Below are 19,544 nucleotides of genomic sequence, written 5' to 3'. Positions count from 1 at the left end.
GAGAGAGAGAGAGAGAGAGAGAGAGAGAGAGAGGTAATTCATGAATAAATTTGAAAATATAAAGAAAAATAGAATTTATTTGGAAAAATTACTATTATATATATATATATAATTAAATATATTTTTTTAAATGCTTTTAAAATTTATTCTTTATATATTGTATTAGAGACATAGAAAAGATCTAACTTATTACTTAACTTGTTCATCTTTTAAATACTTATATGGATTACCGTGTTTTACTTTTAAATATACAATATATGTACATACGAAGTTCTTAACGTTTGCACGAGAGGTTTATTATGTCATTATCCTACATATTTTATCAGAGAAGTTCTATCAGCAGGTAGCAATAAAAATGAGATTATTCAATCGCGTGTGGTCCTAGAATATATACCCTTAGGACATGCTAAGCTTCCTATACGTGCGTTACTGTGCTGACACGAATTTTCCACACGTGCATTTCGTACATGCATGCCATAGCCGCAGATATTAACGAGCGTGAGTGCGCCCATGGTGTGACGTGTGACACAATGTGCCGCGTGTGACAGAAGAGTTTCGTGTTGTTATGACGCTAAGGGACGGCAGCAAGTAATATCACGTCGTCACACAGCGTATAATAATCCCCCGTATCGGCTTGGGTTGACGGAATTTCGTTATCGCGTCGCTCCCCGCCGCGTTCGGGAAGAAACAAGAAAATTACGTTTGCACGAAGAATTACCTTGTCGCGGCGAAAATCACGGTTTCGCGCGGCGCGACACTCTTAAGGGGGGAGCCTGGGAGCACGCTGAAAATTAGGTAATTTTTTGGAATTGTTTTTTTAGGAAAGTATATAACCAATCTTTTTGAGCTTTATAGAATAATTTCTTATACTATTGAACTAACAAAAAAATATCTTTTTGCCCGAAAAAAAGTATTTATTATGTAAATAATAATAACATTTATTTGACGCATCGGCGGTGATGATGTTTGCGGCGGGAAATGTAGCGTCGCTTATATTTGTTTGAAACAGAAAATCTAAAAAGATTATTGTTTATTAAGAATTTACGCAGAAACTGAATCTACTTTTAAAGAAAATAATGTGAAATTGTGAAAATTGCGACACTTGGAAAAAAAGTAGCGATTTTGACGCAAATTTTTCGAGTTTATTATGCAATAAAAGTTATTTAATTAAATAATATTATCATAAACAGTAGTTCAAGTTATTAGGGAAGTATTTGCGGATGTGTGCAAAGGCCCAAGTCAATTGGATGAATAGTTTTTAAGTTATCTTTCCCGCCGGAAAACACCATCACCGCCAAATAAATGTTATTATTACTTGCATAGTAAATATTTTTTTCTGGTAAAAAAATGTTGTTTTGTTAGATCAATAGTATAAGAAATTACCCTATAAAGTTCAAAATAATTGTTTGAATAATTTCCTAAAAAAAATTCCAAGTCACCTAATTTTTCAGCGTGCTAAACCAGGCTCCCCTCTTAAAGTCCCGACGTTACCCTTGTCCTGTCGTTACAACATCGTTACGGGGAATTGCGTTTCCAGAAAGTCATTTCGTGCATTTTTCTTCGGTGAAAAAATATATTTTCGAGCAGTGATTCATTTTGCACCTCTTATTACGAATTCAGCGGAGAGTGAGCACGCTAATTATACGCGCGATTCGCCGCGAAAACTCGGATAGATCCAGAGTAGAACGCGGTATCTTCGTTCATATACAGGCGTGTGCTTTAGCAATATCATGCACGCTGCGTATATGCATGAATGGTACCGGTATAAGTGCACCCCGTTAGATATAGCGCGTAATCACGAAATTGCATGCTCAACGACGATGATATAGATAAAGAGGAACGCAAGAGTCGGACGAAAACTCGACGTTGAGGCAAAATCGGCCGCGCCTCTCATTGTCAGTGAGCGTACAATTTCAGTGTGTTATGGACGCGGCGATGCGTTATGACGTAACTTTGAAAATTAAGAACGGCAAAGAGAGAGAAGGGCGCGCAAAGGCCGGGATGCGAAATAGGACGAGTTTTTCTTTTTTTTTTCTTTCTTTTAAATTAAACACTTAAAAATATTGCGGATACACGGCGTCGAGCCGCAACACGCATTTCTCCATAACGCGTATAACTTTCGCTCCCTGCAAAATCGAAATCGCAGACCGAAATAAATCGATTGCCCAAACGAACGGGATCGCGTTTATGTCAATTGTCTACAAATTCGGTATAACATTGTTTACAGGCGCGCTTGTGTATAGGCGGCGAGCGTCGGCTTTAAAGTGATTTTCGATATCGTTAATACCTTCAATGCGCCCTGATGTAACTTGATTTCGTTACTCCGCGCAAATCCCGCGTGCAACGAGCCCAGTCGGTGATATCGGCGTGTAGTTCGATTTTCGTGACACTTCATTAATTACCGAAGCGCGCGTTTACCATGTAATTTAATTAATGTCCGCCGGTGTCACGCGGACGGCCCGGACGGCGCGGCGCGGCGCGGGCGGGTGAGAGGGAGGGGAAACGAGGCTCACAGTTAATACGCGAAACTGTTCGCTGTCGTATTTTTTTTCACAGGCAGACGCTGCATTACGTTAATTGAAACTCGCCAACGGCGCTTGTGCCGCGATCTTGCGAGCTTGTAATTTTACAAGTGCGCGGCGACCGTTTTTTCCCCTCTCCTCCCCTCCCCTATCCAGGCATAGTTACGTCATTAACTCTTTCTACCGAATGCTGCGTTATTTGTCTTGCCTCCTTGCTGCAATTTCTGCGCAACGCGTAGTAAAATAAGAGCACCGTGTTCTTATTTTATTCCTATTCTTATTTTATACAACTCCAAGCTGAGTTTTAAATTAAATGAGGTTCCATTTACATATAACGTCAGAAAATAAGAAAAAAAAGGATCGTTCGAGAGAATCTTGTCGGAAGAGACACACGCGAGAACCTCGCGTTCGCCCGAAAGTCAATGGTTCTGAGAAAGCATGTGATTTCTCGCTCAGCTAATCGATTCAAGTTAAACGACGACGCTTCAGGCCCAGTTCCACAAATGTAAGATTAACTTTAATCTCAGTTTGACTTACTGTTCATCACTTTCTAATTCTTAGATTGGAAAAAGATTAAGGGAGAATTGAATTACTTCGGTTGAGAATCGAGTTAACCGTGTGAATTGTGAAACCAGACCGAATTCGGCAAAGCGCATGTGCACACGGAAGGAACGATTTTGTTGACAGATCAAAAAATTTTGCTGAACACAGATCTGAAAATTAATTCTTCTTGTTAAATCATCAAAAAATTTGGTTGAAATGTTAAAAAATGATAAGCATTGCTATATAAAACGTTTTGATATTCTATAGCAATTATTTGAATTATTAGACAAAAATTATTTTCAGATCTGGATCCAGCAAAATTGTTCTTTCCGTATGGCACCTTGCCGCAATCCAATGCCTCAAAGAAAAGGATATAGAATAACTGTCCCTATTAGTGTACCCTGTACCTGTTAGTGTGCTTTTATATTTAAATAAGTCATAAAAATAAATTGGTACAAATATATAGACAAAGTATTTTTTTTTTATTAAGTTAAAGTATTAATTTTATTAAAAAAAAATTCATTTATACCAGTTTACTCTTATGACTTATTTAAATATAAAAGCACATTAATAGGTACAGGGCACACTAATAGAGACAGTTACCCTACGCAAGCCAGTGTGATGGCTCGCCGACAAGAAAATCCCGCGGCCGGAGTATGCAGCCAATAGCACGCGTTAGAGAACAACGGCTTGCGGCCTGGCTGGCGCGGAAGGTTGTACCACAGGTATATATATAGGTAGATAGACCTAGGATATGACTGAGGACGGGAGATACAAAAGAGCTCTTTCAACCTTTCACCGACCGGTGTTATACCGTCCCGTGTCTCCGTTTTCACGTACACACGTACGTCTCCGCGACTGCATTCTGCGCGCGCGGGTATAACGGCGGGCAAGGTGCACTGCAGCCTCGAATAGGGGCGGGAATCCGCCCTAACTTTATGCGGCTCTTATTAAATTCCAACCGACGAGAATCGCTGAGGACGACACGCGAGGCGCACCATTATTTTACGCCTGCACCCTCTCCCCTCCTCCCCCCCGTCGTTCATGCAACGTTCGCGCGAAAGATCCGATTCGACCGTCGCGTCGCGCCTCAGCGACGTTAATTGGTGCGAGGATAAAGGATAATTAGTTTTTGTTACGGCACGTTGGATTAAATGGGATTAATTTGCAACGGGAAGGGAGGGGGAGGGCGACGCGGCGCGGCAGCGCCTTTTCAGGTTGCAATATACGAGATGATCATCGTTATCGATCAAGTGAATGGAAACGGAAAAAAAAAATCGAACGAACGATGTGTAACGAATGTGTGAGGGAGGAGTCATCACGGTTTTGTTGTCAGACCGGATAACCTGTTGAATGCACTTGAAATGCGGTGTGTTTTGTTTACGCACCACTGTTTTCGCAGAGGCTCCTGTGTACTCTGCGATAACAGTACGGAGATTGTTGACAATTGCATTAAGATAACCGGGCACAATAGCAATATTGAAGATAACGTTTTAACTGTACGTATAATGCACGCGGATAGGCAGAATATACATGAAATACCATAAAATTCTCCGTCCCGTGAACTTCTGTGAACTTCTGATATCTTCGTATATGATTAAACGCCCAAGCAACACAGCTACGTTTAATAAATGTTTAAAAAATGTTTAGCCGATACATTTTTAAAACCGTCGAAATGTCTCGTACAAAAACGGTATTATAAAACTAGTAAAAACGTTTATTTAGAACTGTTGGCAATTATAGCAATTAATTCCAGTTCTAAAATAAATCTTGATTGATTATCATTACATTCCAGAAGTATATGTCGGTAGAAAGAAATTTCGAAAATCCACACATATTTGCGATCGCTGACGAGGAGAACTGTCGTCGACTTGACGTCGACGAAAGCCGGTTATTTGCAAATGGCGGATTAAAAAAAAACGAGGGAAGGGAATAAAGAAGAAGAAGAAGAAGAGAAAGAAAGAGAAAGAAATGGACACAGAGAGAAAAGAAGGCAGAAGCGGAAAAAGGGCGAGAGCCGGAGGCGAGGAAGGGAGAGAAAAAATCGCTGCCTCAGGACTCTCGCGATGTAGTTGGAATAATTTCGACGTTTGCATGGATGAGGGTGCTCTACCGCCGTCGCGTTCAACCCCTTCCTTTCCCGTCCCGGGTTCCTTTTTCCGCGGTGTGAATTCGGCATACCACACGGCGGGCTGCGACTGTCGTCGTCCCTTAGCGCGCGAGGGTGCGCAAGTTAAGCCTGAATAATGAATCTGTACGACGGGTGAGGGCGGCGCGCCTCGTAGATTTCGCCGCCGCGAATCCTTTAGGGCTGATCGTCTGCGAGATGTTCCTGCAAGTTGCTTGGTCGTTACCTGAATACTGGTAAACTCTCTTCTATCGCAGAAAGGGGATTCGGATGAACATCCGGCGTGGAACATATGCGCTCCGAGAGAAAGACGGAGATTGGGGAGGAAGAGAAACGAGGCCGAGTGTCAGTCGCAAAATGTGCGTGTTATAGAAGAGATATATTAGTAGAGATTTAATTTTTCTCCGCGTGGAAGATGATCCTCGTGTGTTTAACGCGACAACCCGTGTGACAACCACGTGCAGCTTTTGCTACACGGAAAGAACAATTTTGCTGGATCCAGATCTGAAAATAATTTTGTTCGATAATCAAAATAATTTTGTTGAAAAGTCAAAATATTTGCTAGAACATCAAAACGTTTTATAGTAATGCTTATCATTTTTAACATTGCAACAAAATTTTTCGATCATTCAACAAGAATTAATTTTCAGATCTGTATTCAGCAAAATTTCTAGACCTTTCAACAAAATCGTTCTTTCCGTGTATAGGAAAAATTATGGAAAGTGCAGTTAGACTTGAAGATTTTTAGATGTCAATTGAATTCTACAATAATTTGATGTAATTTATGTCTATTTATGTATTTATTACATTTCTTAACGTTACGCGGAAAGAACGAATTTGTTAAAAGGTCTAAAAATTTTATTAAATACAGATCTGAAAATAATTTTTGTTCAATAATTAAAATAATTTGTTGGAAAGTTAAAACTGATAAGCATTGCTATAAAACGTTTTGATATTCTAGCAATCACTTTGACTTTTGCACAAAATTATTTTGATTATTGAACAAAAATTATTTTCAGATCTGGATTCAGCAAAATTGTTCTTTCCGTGTACTTTTATGACGGATGATGTTTTACATCATCCGTCATAAAAGTACATTGCTTGAATGATTTAAAGGCATCTAACAGGCATGCAGGGAGGGAAGTGAGTTTATAAAACTGAATATGCACCCTTCCAATTTCGGTTTATACGAGGACGGACAGTAATGTCATTGAAGCAGCAACCGTGCGAGATAATAGTTTCATACAATTAATTATAATGAGATTGAATAATGGATATACGAATATATAGCGAGAGTGAGGTAACCCGTGCATTTGGCAACCGCAAATCCTTTGAGGCTGATCCCTAGATGTTCCTGCAAGTTGGTCGGTCGTTACCTACACGGTGGTTTACCTTCCACGGCATATGGAGCGGTTTATTTAGACGTTAGTGAATTCTTGGTCATAACTCATGGAATAATAAACCCGTAACGTCATAAAATAATGCATGTGATACGATATGAATAATCGTGGTGTAACTGCCGCGACTTGTTAGTGGAGCAACGTGCTCGCGCGGCTGCCCTTGCTGTCCACGCGCCACGCCCGCGCCGCCACGAATGGAAAATCGCATTGCAATTTAATCTCGTTAAATCGCAAATACAATACGTCTATTGTTTTAACACACATCCGTTGAGATGCGCGTCGGCGACACAACGTGCGATACAACGACAAATCAAAAGTATGTACTTGGATTTTAATGCGTGTCTCTGCCATTTTCTCCGAAAGAGAAAGAGAGATCTCCCTGCGAAATTAAATATACTGCCGCCGCGCACATGTTGCGAATCAGAGCTCGCTATACGTTCGCGATACACGCAAGTAAACACGAGGGGAAAAACAAGCGGTTTGTAATTAACGTTAGTCGATATCTCGATATTTCCTTCTTTCTTTCTTTTTTTTTTTATTAATACGGCACATTTTGCGCCAGAGGAATTACGGGTGATGAAAGAATTGTGAAAAACGAAACTCAGTTACGAATAATTATAGAGCGGTGTATATATACATATATTTTTTTTGGACGCGAATACCGCGCCGGGCGGATCTTCCGCTCTTTCTCTCTCGGCCAACCCGCGAATAAGCCTCTCTCGTGACGGCGCCCATGTAATTTTGCGTGCATGTAAAATCCAGAGAAAATACCTGGGAAAGCGGCCCGGTAATTAAACTACTGTACCGTGTTTGCACAGAACGCACGCCACAAAGAATATACGACGGCCATAATGGTATCGTGTAAGCTGCGTGACGCGCGACTCTTTTCATCAGCCGATATATTTTCTCCGTAACAGCGGACGAGCTGTAGGATATCGAAAAAAAGACAAAAAAGTCGATATAATAACGAAAAATTATTCGGCTTATCACTTTGCTGAAAAAGTACTCGCCTCATGAATAATCCAGTTCCAAACTTTCAGTTTTTTCCAGCTGCATTTTTGTTATACCTCAGCATACCAATTTCACAATAAAGTTGATTATTACATTTTATTCATATATTTTTCGCTCGTTTATTGTATTTTTAATTATAAAATTAATAAAGATATGTTATATAGCGGATATAAAAGTTAAATCGCTGAAAATTGTATAACGCGCGTAATTTTCCAAACGCGACCAAAATATTTGTTCTAATTATGTCGAGTATTTAAAAGTCAGAATAAAATTCGAATCAAATTGTTGATTTAACGGTTGACATCAATCGTAAAAACACGATATTCTTGAAGAAGTTGCAAGTAGAACGAAGCAGTCAACCACCGACGAGAAAATGTAATCCAAGCGCAACACAGCTTTCCTTTTACAATCGTCTACGACATAAGATCATGACGTACCTCACGAACTGTATCAAGTATCGAAAGAAATGATGCACCAAATTCGTAATTGGCAGTCGGTGGTCCATAAATTGCGAGGGTTTGTTTTCTGAAATGGATATACCGCAGCTTGTTGAAAAATATGATTGTAAAATACGGTTTATTATTGCCGCAAAAGCAAATGCAGTCGCCACAAAAAGTGATATATATTTTTCGCGGGAACGCAACAAACTTTCCCGCTGCGTGATTATACACGAACGTGCGGATCGCTATTAAAATGTTTTGAAGGGAACGAAATAAGCTACCCTACGGCGCTGTCCCAAAATTCTTTTTTTTTCTTATTTGCACATCAATTTTTTCGCGCGCGTACGGATTTTGTGAACAATTTGTAAAATCTCTATTACCCGTAAAAAATATATTCAATATTACGTCAAGAACATAGTTCGAAGAAATTACACCTTTTAACACGCATTTTTACGATACATTTTCTCTCTCCCTCTGAGTAGAAGCCCGCTCGTAAAAGCATTCGGGCGTTGAGAATGAAATTGGCATCCAAGAAATCTAGGTGCCTCTGCACGATCATCCGGCCATCTATTTCAATATTACTGCCCGCCGTAGCGTTCGCAAATAAAGCGGGCGAGAATGCCAGTGGCGGAGAGATCTAAAATACGACCGTCTTTAGAGAACGGAAATGTTCGGTGTACTCGCGACTGCGAGACTCCGTGTGAAATGGCTTTCCAGCGGCCACCACGGCGTAAAAGCCAAGCGCCAGCCTAGCTTTGGAGAACAACTGCAGCCACGCCGCGAAAAAGTAAATGCAACTGCTGCAGTACGCAGCTCTCTCTCTCTCTCTCCCCTTTCGTCGCTTTTTCACATCTTTTGGAAAAATTTCCCTAACCAAATCCAATTACGCCGGAAACCGCTTATTACAAACGGAACTATGCCTATAAGTCACGTATAAAGTTCAATTACCTATATTGATCTAATGCCGCGAGAGACAAACTTCTATAACGAATATAACTATTGGGAACATCAATATTCTTTGCTCATCATTTACGAAATGTACATGTCACCGTTAAAAAACCCATAATTGTTAAAACCCGATTTCACTATAGTTAAAACTAGTTTTAAATTTAGTCGAAACAAAGTCTATAATAGTATTGTTTTGCATGGGTTTTCAATTTTCCACGTATAGCGAGATTCAACCTTCCCTCCTTCCCCTGTTTATAGGGCGAAACGAGGTGTATAATTGTACTGTTCACATAGGTTTTCGATGTTACGTCTAGTAAAACATTCCAATTTTAACTAGTGAATTCGGGTTTTAACGGATTATGAGTTTTGGCGGTAACATATATAAACTATCAAGATTTAACAAGACAAACTTGTTAACTCTGTCGTCAAAGTGACAAAGTGTGAATCCAATCCAAAAAGGAATTAGGGGAAGATTGCTGTCGCGGCCTTTGTACACGGGGCACATACCTAAATACATTCGATGATTCCGCGTAAGAATCGCGGGGATTCAGAACACGTCTACAATATACAAGCCACATATAAAGCGCTCAATTACCTATTGTTCTAATTTCGCGACAAACTTCTGTAATGAATACAAACTATTGGGGCACCAATATTCTTTGCTCACCAAAGCAACGGAGATGTATATACGAACCTATACAAGCGATCAAGGTTTAACAAAACCGAATTTGTTAGCTGTCGTCGCTGACAAAGCGTGAATCCAATCCAAAGGAATTACCTACGATGTTTAACGGAATCACGCTTGACGTCGTAGAGTAAATAATTCGAGACGCACAATAGCAGGTATGCTCCGTGCGTGGGTGTATTCTTATTGCTCAGAGGGATTGCGTTTCAGGAGGGAGATGAACGCGGTGGAAGAACGCGAGAGGCAGTTGTTGACACAGCCGACGAAACGAGACGCGAGATGCATTATCAAGCGCACGGGATACGCGCGCGCTCGTGCCCCTTCCGTTGTACGCGCGCGGCTCCGTTCGAGGACACACGCACAAATGGGTTCTTACCCCTCGGCAAAGTGCAAAGCGAATGCATATTGACTCGCGACGTTTCTGCGCAGACCAGATTTCGCGCGAGGCGCGCTCACGTGTATGTACTTACACACACATATATATATATGTGTATATATACACGCGCGCGTAAATGCGCGCTACAGAATCGAGCACCGCACCGGGAACTGGTTAAGTTCCTCTTATTTGTCGCAGCGTCGTCGTTAAGATGCACGTTAATCGTCACCGCAAGGTTTCCACGAACGTTTACGTGAATCTCTCAGGAAATAATCAATTGGAACGACTGTTGAGTGCGGATAGTCAATGAGTCTCCTATACCTATGACTTTGCTTGTATTTAATTGTTACATTCGGGTTTCAACGAGCTAGCTGAGACCTGAGAACAAAGTCGCTGCGTTCGATGGTAATTTGATAATGTTACACTGTAATGCATATTTAATCTGTAATTAATTTCTCTTTAACTCTTTGGATGCGCTCTCTTAAGAAGAACTTTTTTTTAAAAGTTCGCAGCAATTACTTTTTTATATTTCTCCAATATATACCTCTGAATAAATTCTTTTTCTTCTCGCGAGCAATTTTCAGGGAAACTTTAAAACCATCTTTCGACAGTATTTAATTCAAGCTAATCGAAATTCATTGCCGTTTGAATTTTTAGAAAGTTTATCAGGCTATCATCAAAGAATTAATAAAGGAGCGTAACCCTTTTAAAGCAAGATTGAATCGAGATTACTTGATTTTTGTTGGCGAAACGCAAAACGGTGTGTGATTCGCTCGAAAAACGGCTGCGGATTCTTCGGTAAAGTGGAAAATGATTTATATGCATGCGAGGTTAACGCGGCGTAAAGAGAGTTCCGCGCTTGTTATGCAAGCTGAGCTACGTTTAAGAGCGGGTTTTATTAAAAATAGCCGGGCTAAAGATAGCAAAGGGGTTGGAGATTTCTCTTTTTTTCCCTTTCCTTTCTCCGGCTGCTCTTTCATTTCTGGCTCGGAAACGTGCTAATCCGAACTGGTAATGATGGTAAATGAAAGAAGAAACACTAGACGGGACTTTGAAGTGTCAACACAAAGACACATCGGTATACGTAATACAGAGGATAGAATATCTCATTTCATTTATAACAATATCGATTATTTTACACGCATCTGGTAATTAGCAATGTAATATTATTAATAAATGTATATTATATATAATTTTTGTATTGTATTAATTTTTTAAAATATTATTATAATTTCTCTATTAAATATCAATTTTGTATTAATTCTCTAGAATTAACTTCTCCGATTCTGCGATGTTTGAATAAAATTTTAATAATAGTATTTTATTAAAAATAAAATTAATTGGTATATTTTAAATTTAAATTCCTCTATCTTTCTTTAACAAAAAAAAACGGAAGCTGCAGATATTTTCAATTAGAGTGACAACCGCCAATGAATGGCTTTTAAATCGAGAGATTGTTTGACCGATTAGAATTGATCGACCCGTAAGTTTTACTCCTCTTCTTACGCTTTTTATTCGTTTATCCGAGAATTGTATCCCGCATCGTCCACATTTTCTTCACGCGTCCCCTAACATCGCTGCTATTACGAAACGTCTCGGCGCGCCGGCGGGAAAGTGAGCCGCCAAAGAACCACGCGACAGCTCCTCCCTCGGCTCGCCCGGGGTTTTTAATTTGTCGTGCAACAGCCTGCACAACCCCCTGTGTCCTGTGAAACTCGAGTAGTTTTTCCGCGGAGCGTGGGTCGCGAAAGAAGCGGACATGCGCTGCAGATAATGCGAAAGAAATCTCGAAATGAGCGCCATATATACCCGCGCGTATAATACGAAAGAAAATCGTCGCTTCCCTTCGAGTGCTTGCTTAGCGGATTTTCTCGGTCCATTTTCCCCGTACGGTATCCGTTTCCTCGCATGCGCGTAATTAAACATCACGTGTGTACAGCGCTTTTTTACTGCGCCACGTATAATGACCTATAGTAATTAAGCGCGACGTTGGTGAAATAAAATAAAATAAAAGTGTGCATGTGTTTTGCTCCCGCGCTTCCGCATGGGTGATACCTCTGCAGGATGCTCCTTGAACACAGGAGACTTATTGATGAGCTTGACAGAGAGGACGTTCCGGCGCGTGGGATTTGGAAGTATTGTCGGAGTACGGTCGAGCACTTACTTGTCGGGAAGAAGCACCGCCGTGAAGTTGATGGCGATGGAGATCCGCGGACCGGACGTGATCAGGTACCGGCAGCGGATGTTTGGCGGATACAGCCCAGGATATCCGGGACTCGCTAAAACGCATCCGTCGTGGCAATGCGTATCTTCGTACACCGAGTCGCATTCTGCAACCGAGAAGAAGTGTACATTAGTAACTTGAAACCTCCTGCTTCTCTCTCTTCTCTATCAAAATTTCTGTAATGCATAATATACATATACACGTGTAATTTCTTTCCTAAAAAAATAATTAATTAATAATTCATACACTGAGAAAAAAAATTGATTGTACGAACTAAATTTGTATTGTTGCTTGATTCAACAATTCTATAATAATTGCTCAAAAAAAGATACAGTTCATTCATGTCAACCATCAAAATTTTTTAATCAAGAATTAACTAAACCAACTCAATTAAATTATTTTGTTCAAAATATTAGTAGTATTTATTTGTGTTTGCATGCTATTTAATTATCCAAATAATATAGGTATTTGTTCAAATTCCGCAAGTATCAAACTGACTAAACGATGCTGATGGGGATAATAAATAGTGCAGTGTATTTTTAACCGAATGGTTGAGTTAAAGACGATAAATTCTTGTTGAAACAAAATAGTTTAGTTAAAAAATAGTATTTTGTTTATAATAGTAACAAATTATTTTGTGTCGTAGTAACGTTTAGTTGAACGTATCGGATTAAATATTTTGGTAAGATGAAACAAATTTTGCGTTTTTCAACAAATTTTTTTTCTCAGTGCATCACTACCTCTTCGATAATTAAAAAAATATATATGGGAGAGATTTTTCATCCAATTATCGGAAATGTCAAATGAATAATTTTAAAACTAATTTTTAATATTAATTTTCTCATATATTAACAGAGCATATATTTGCTGTGCTGCCGATGAAATGTTTTCTGTAAGCTCATTAAGGCGCAGGTAATCGTTGAACGCCATCAGTTAAAGCGACGGTCCACCTCAATTTCCGGCTGTCCGACGGGCGCGCGCGGGCTTCGCCGAGCGCGAACGATTTGCCAAAAGAGCGAAAATAATTGATACGTCTGGCGGCTTCGTGAAAAATTCGAAAAGTGGAAAATGGGCGGACGCGTCAACGACAACACGCGCGCAGGCCAATTAGAACGGGCTAACGAGATATCCCGCATCCGGCTCGCATGATTCTCAATTAATATTTTCGAGACTCGGCTCGCGAAATATTGCAAACTAAACTAGGCCGAAATATTGCCCATGTGTTATAGATTATTATTCAATATACGACAATACCAAATGCAATATCAATTTAGTCACGGGCTACGAGTTTGCAGCATGTAAATAACTTGCATTTCCATGTCGTTGATAATTATCACATATGCGACATGATGTAAATTGAATCAGTGCTTATATACATAATAAATATAACAATAAGTAAAGAAGGAACGCTGGTTGGTTTGTAACGTAAATTTTATAATGCAAATTCTTAAAAGCATCAAATGCCTGATGCGTAATGGACTTTTTAGAGGCTCTTTTAATAAACATTTCATATATAATATACATGTATCGTATAAACATTATAATGATGAATTAAACGCGACCTCTCGGTATTTGATATTGGCGATTTATACAATTCATCATAAGTCGGGGGATATCCGTTATTAATTAATATCCACATTATGCGAAAATATTGAGGTTCAAAGCTGTTTTCGAATAGGCAAATCAATGCGTCCGCGCCGATTGTTGTAATATTCAAACGGTGATTGACAAACCGTTACGCGTCCAATTATTCCACTTTCATAACGTATGCAAACACATGATTTCCATAAACGCATAATAGACTCGGTATTCATTACTGCCAGCTGCACGCGAATATGAAAAAGGCATTAATATCACTTTAATATCACGGCGGCACATGAGGTTTGTTTAATGGTATAGATAACATTTTTATTTTCTACCGTTAAACAAGGGGATTTCCAACCACAAAGGGTTCTGCCGTGTTGCTGCAGCGCACGGCGATTTCTGTTGTCGTATCTCTGCACCATCTGCGTGCAGTGTATTATAAGGTACGTTTCGCCGTCACATTTCTCTTTCTACTAAAAGAAAACGGAAAGATCGGGGAGGAGGGGGGAGGAGGGGAGCTTGATTTTCCACCGTCTCCTTCTTTGCTTAGCTTTATAGCTCCGACGTGTGCAATTGTCATAATGAGCGAATCCATTAGACATGGTATGCGTCCACCTTCGGGCACAAGGGTTCTTTTTTTTCGATTTATAGTACGTATAGTGCCCTTTGCATCTCCGCCGCTTCGATCTTTTCCCCCTGTGCGCAAACCGCTCCTTCAACCATTTCTACCGCAAACGGCCCCGCCCTTTTCGCTTTTCTACCTTAAAACACGGAAATTTCTTCGTCCTTCACTGCACCTCCGTGTCCTCGAGGCGTTCTCCCCCCCCCCTCCTCCCCTCCCCCGGTCCGAGACGCGGAAACCCCTTTTTGCAGCATCGATTGAACCCGCTTACGATCGATTAAATCGGCCACCGCGCCATCGCGACGACAGTAAAAAAAAGCGTCGACGACGACTCGGCGCAGCCGGGTCGCTAATTATTTGATAACAAGCGCGGCGAAGTTGGTACTAATTTCTTAAAGGTACACGCGGGGCGCGCGCGATCAATCGGATGATAATTGAACCGGTATATAGTTAATGGGCGTCAATTGTTTGGCTTTTAAAAAAACTCGGAGCTCGTTAATTGTACGTGTAATTGAAAGAGTATCGAGTTTTATTAACCGAGCGTTAGTTTGCTCCGGAAAGTTGCCTCGTTAGCGCGGACACGGCTCAAACAGATAGAGCCCCGGTAACCGTGCTAATGACATCAAAGGAAAAGTTTCGCGACACTCGCTGCTGCACGATATAAATATATTGTATAACTGCGATAACCCGTATAGGTATTATATTCGTCAACCTTGCCTTTCGCGCTGTAACAGCGAATATTAATAAAAGAACGCGATTAACCAGGCTGCAAAAGGGAGAAAACTTCGACAAAAGGTCGACTTAAAAAAGAAAAGGCATTATCTACATAATCTCCGTTATCTCGTAACAAGATTATGAGTCGCCGCAGCGAGGAATATAAAGAAAAAAAGATATGCACAACTATAATATATACTTTTGCGCGCTAATGTAAACGTCGTCAGCCGATTTTTCGTAAAGCGGGCGCAATTGCCGGAGGTGCGCCCGCACCGAGAAACTCACTTCCCGCCTTGTGCCTTGAAGTGCTTTAATACGGCGACAGAAAGGAGGAGAGAAAGTGAGGACTCCTATGTAAATGCCCGTATAGAAGACGCGCGCGAAGACTCTCCTTCGCGGCGCGGCGCGCCGCGCCGTAACGAACCCGAGGCGGAAATGCTGCGAGGAAAAGAAAAAAAAAAAAAAGAGGCGAACGCGAAGAGGCGAAAGGATGTTCATTCCTCCCGCTGCGCGGTATAGGGTATACCTCGGAGTTTCCGCGAGTCGACGAAATTTTTCCACGGGGATAACTCGCCCTCTTTTTTCTCTCCCTCTCTCTCCCCCTTTGCTCTATTCATTCGCCGGAGAAACTTGCGGCACGACGAAGCAGCGGGCTCTTTTGCCCTCGCGACCCCGAAACATCGTGCGTTGCGTTTCAGGCGGAAAAGCTACGAAAATTGCATAGGCGTTGAAGAAGGTAAAAAGAAGTCGGGGAGGGAAAAAAAGGGAAATGAACAACGGAGTCGCAATAAGCGCAATTAACTTTTCAGCGGGTACCTATACCGCCCGCGCCGGTCCTCGAACGAAGCGCAGGAGTTTCTTTTTTTCGCACACGGAAATACGGATTTCAATTCTTTATCATGTAAATTCCCCCCGATTTTATATGACATTCCACGTTAAATTTTAATTACGCGAAAGTGAATACATCTGCACATTCACCTGATTAATTAATTGCAGCTATATAATTCAGAGCGAGCAGTTTTTACCGAATTTAGTACGGCAGTCGACCATTTGATGATACGTTTTTGGTTTTTAAATGGATGGTAACATGGCCGGAGGATCAGCGGGGAATGCGGTGTGAAATAGCGCGTGAATGTGCCGCGTTATTTCGATGCAAATGTTTGTCGACGCGTTTTACTTGCCGAATGAATGTTTGCGAATTGAGAAATTAGAAAGTGCTCGAATATATGTATGTTTGTGTGTGTACATCATATTGAAATAAAACGTATATAAAAAGTGCACATATCGTTAACCCAATTATAAGTTCATGAAAAACATATTTACGAAAATGTGTGAAAAAATGTAATAGCAAACCTACCAAAATATACTCTAATTAAATAGAAAGTTATTTTATTTTATTTGAAAACATCTCTCTTCATTACTCGTCCTCTCGCTCTGTCAGTATTAATTTTTTTTTTTTAATGCAGAGAAAAAAGTTTCTGACATTGTTGCAATAATTATGAATAATAGTTCCCTTAAATACAAAAATAGGGACGAAATCTGCTGGAATTTCAGTAGTGGATGTACGTAAAGAAGTGCGCCGAGATTTGCGCCGGAATTTCAGTAGAATAATCTATCTTAACTGCGCCGGCTAAGAGCACTTCTCCCGTAAGTGCAGTTTACGTGACCGTGCGATTGCACGAAGACGAGAAAGGGAGAAATAGGATCGAGCGATAGTACGGGCTTGTAAATTGGCTGGGTTTCTCGCTGATCGTTTCATTAATCGAATAATATTAATATTACCTACCGATCTGTTGGCATTTCTTAACTGGGTTGCTTCACATGCCTATATACATCCAGTTTAATGTCTTCTTACATTTTAAATATACTTCGCGCGTATAATAAATAAATGCGCACAATCAGTTTGAAACGACTGCCAGGCAAACATATAAAAGCGGATCATGAATCAAATTCGGTTAGATTAAAGACAGAGTCAAGGCATCTTATGTACGTAAACGTTGTTTCTTCTTGCGCGATTTACGCCCGGGCGGATAAAAGACACACACATCGGCGCATTCTGAAAATAATATTCTCTTTGGACAGCGGCCTTTCTCCGTTGTACAATAGCTTCCTCTTCTTATAAATCACCCAGGAAGACGTCGGCCAGTTCTTCTGAGCGGGAGATAAATTCGAGAACGGAAGGGCCCGACTCTCTTCCCTCGTCTAGCGAGCGAGCGCGCGGGTTGCGTAAATGTACATGTGGAGAGACCGAAGGAGAAAGAGAAGCGGAGAGAAAGGAGGGGAGAAGAGAGAGAGAAAGAGAGAGAGAGAGAGAGAGAGAGGGAGAGAACTGGAGCCAGGTCGAGCTGTAAGGCAGCGGATCGTCTTTCCATCCACGATTGATCTGTTTGTCAATCGGGCGGCGCCTCCGCCTGATGTTGCCTTCCTCTCTCTCTCTCTCTCTCTCTCCTATCTGCACGTTGCCTTTCGTTCCCTCTCGCGCGAGGACACCTTTTCTCGATGCTCTTCGTCCTACGTTCGCCGCCTCTCGCACGTTTCCCAATAGGACGTGGGCCGACGTCAAAAAAGACCTCTCTCATCCGGATGGCGGAGTGACAGTCACGTCTCCCTGGTCGTACGTCCTGTGCATATGGATCGCCCGGCGCGGTCTCCCCCCCCGGGATAATCGAGAATCGTTGTCGCACTCGTTACAGCACGCCGTATGGAGAAAAGATCTTATCGAAATCGCTTTTATCTTCCGCGCGTGGATTTGTCTACATCCTTCGATCTCTCGCCGCTCTTCTGCCGCTCTTGACACACAACTTTTTAGCCACGCGACGACGAAAAAAAAAAACTGCTGATTACAATCCGTTTCCGACTTACACGACTTAAATTTGTCGTACGATCGCTCGAAAGCGCGATACACTTATTGTGATTTCTTCAAAAGATGCTTTGTAATACGTATCGCCAATTGTGAATTGTCGAACTTAAATCCGGTCGAAAAATATGTTAATAAAAATGTACGCTGTGAGAATATTTTTGTGTATGTAAGACTGTCTTTTTTCTTTGCATTTAAGGCTACTGAAAACACCATCAAGAATTAAAGGTGACCGTATATAACTTAATATATATGTGCGTAACATGAACGTTATATAAAATTCAGTTTGAAAACTGCAGAGAAAGCACTTTTTCTTCTAAATACAGATGTAATAAGAAATAAAATGATGAAAACGTTCATGCGTTATTTTTTAATTTTATTTTATTTTATTTTATTTCCTAGCGAGGGGTCTCGGTGCACCAGTTGTTCGCGAATACGGCGTATGTTTCTCGCGGGGTGACGGTAAGTCAAAGAACTCCGGTACGTCATTACACAATATTACTAGACGCGAAAGTCCAAAGGCACATATACACGAAACTTTTCTCATAAGAGCGTCGCGCAATTTTTTTAAAAGGGCTTTTCAATTTTCTCGCTACCTACGGCGTATCTCCAACTTCCACAGCACAGCTATTAAAACGATACGAGATCAAATACTCGTCGATCGATTGTAAATAAAAAAAATTCGCGAGATTAGTATTCATAATTGGGCGCGCCACGAGAAGAAATTTGTCACAGTACAAAAACATGATAAATTTAATTTGATCTCTAAACTGCTCACGGCATATTTTTTTTCTCTTGCCACGAAAATTGTAATACGAGTAACACAACAATATTCCAATTCGACTATCTTAAAAAAAATTCTCACGTCTCAAAGATAACCCAGGCTAGATCTGTACAGAGAAGCGTCGATTACGCTCGGAGATTAGAAGCCCGTCGCATTTGAAGATAGAGATCGCATACCCAGGGAGAATCGATATTCGAGATTTAGCCCGTTAACGCTTTCGATTACTAACGCTTTCGACGGCTAAATGGCTTCGGAGAGCCGAACGCGGCCCGCCGTTTCCCATCCTTCGCTTAAAGCGCGGATCGGTCCGCACTTAAGCTCGTATAATTTTCACACTAACTATAGAGGGAAAAAATTATCTTCCCGTACTACTCGCGCAAGTATAAATTCGCACGGTTTGATTACTCCTCCGAGTCCTGCAGCGTTCGCCATTAACGTTTTCCACCTCTGTCCGATGCCCGAGAATTTTCAAAATCGTCAAACGCTCGAAAGCTATATACGCCCCGTACGTTCCATCCGGATTTCTCGTCGCAAGAGAAGAATACGTAACACACGTGGAAAAACCTGACGTTACAAACTGGCTCCTCTCCTTCCTCCGCCGTTTTTCGCCTTTTTTTCATCGCCGCGGTCCTGATTTTTACGAATTTTACGATTTTTGTGAATTTTACAGGAGACACGAGACCAGGAAGGCCTGAACGCCCTGAAC

General features: G+C 41.1%; 1 protein-coding gene across 1 annotated transcript in view; it reads right to left on the bottom strand.

Moving 5' to 3' along the window:
* The window catches only part of LOC105451562, a 246,107-nt gene that overhangs the window by 55,085 nt on the left and 171,478 nt on the right, over window positions 1-19,544 (bottom strand). Inside the window, exon 7 of the mRNA XM_011692085.1 lies at window positions 12,218-12,383. Coding sequence (XP_011690387.1) covers window positions 12,218-12,383 — 166 coding nt within the window. The remainder of the gene's footprint in view (window positions 1-12,217; window positions 12,384-19,544) is intronic.

The sequence above is a fragment of the Wasmannia auropunctata genome, unplaced genomic scaffold, assembly GCF_000956235.1.
Source record: "Wasmannia auropunctata unplaced genomic scaffold, wasmannia.A_1.0 LD336050.1, whole genome shotgun sequence".
NCBI classification, from domain to species: Eukaryota; Metazoa; Arthropoda; class Insecta; order Hymenoptera; family Formicidae; genus Wasmannia; species Wasmannia auropunctata.
Note: the sequence above shows the minus strand (reverse complement) of the source record. Positions and strands in the feature narration are given on the sequence as shown.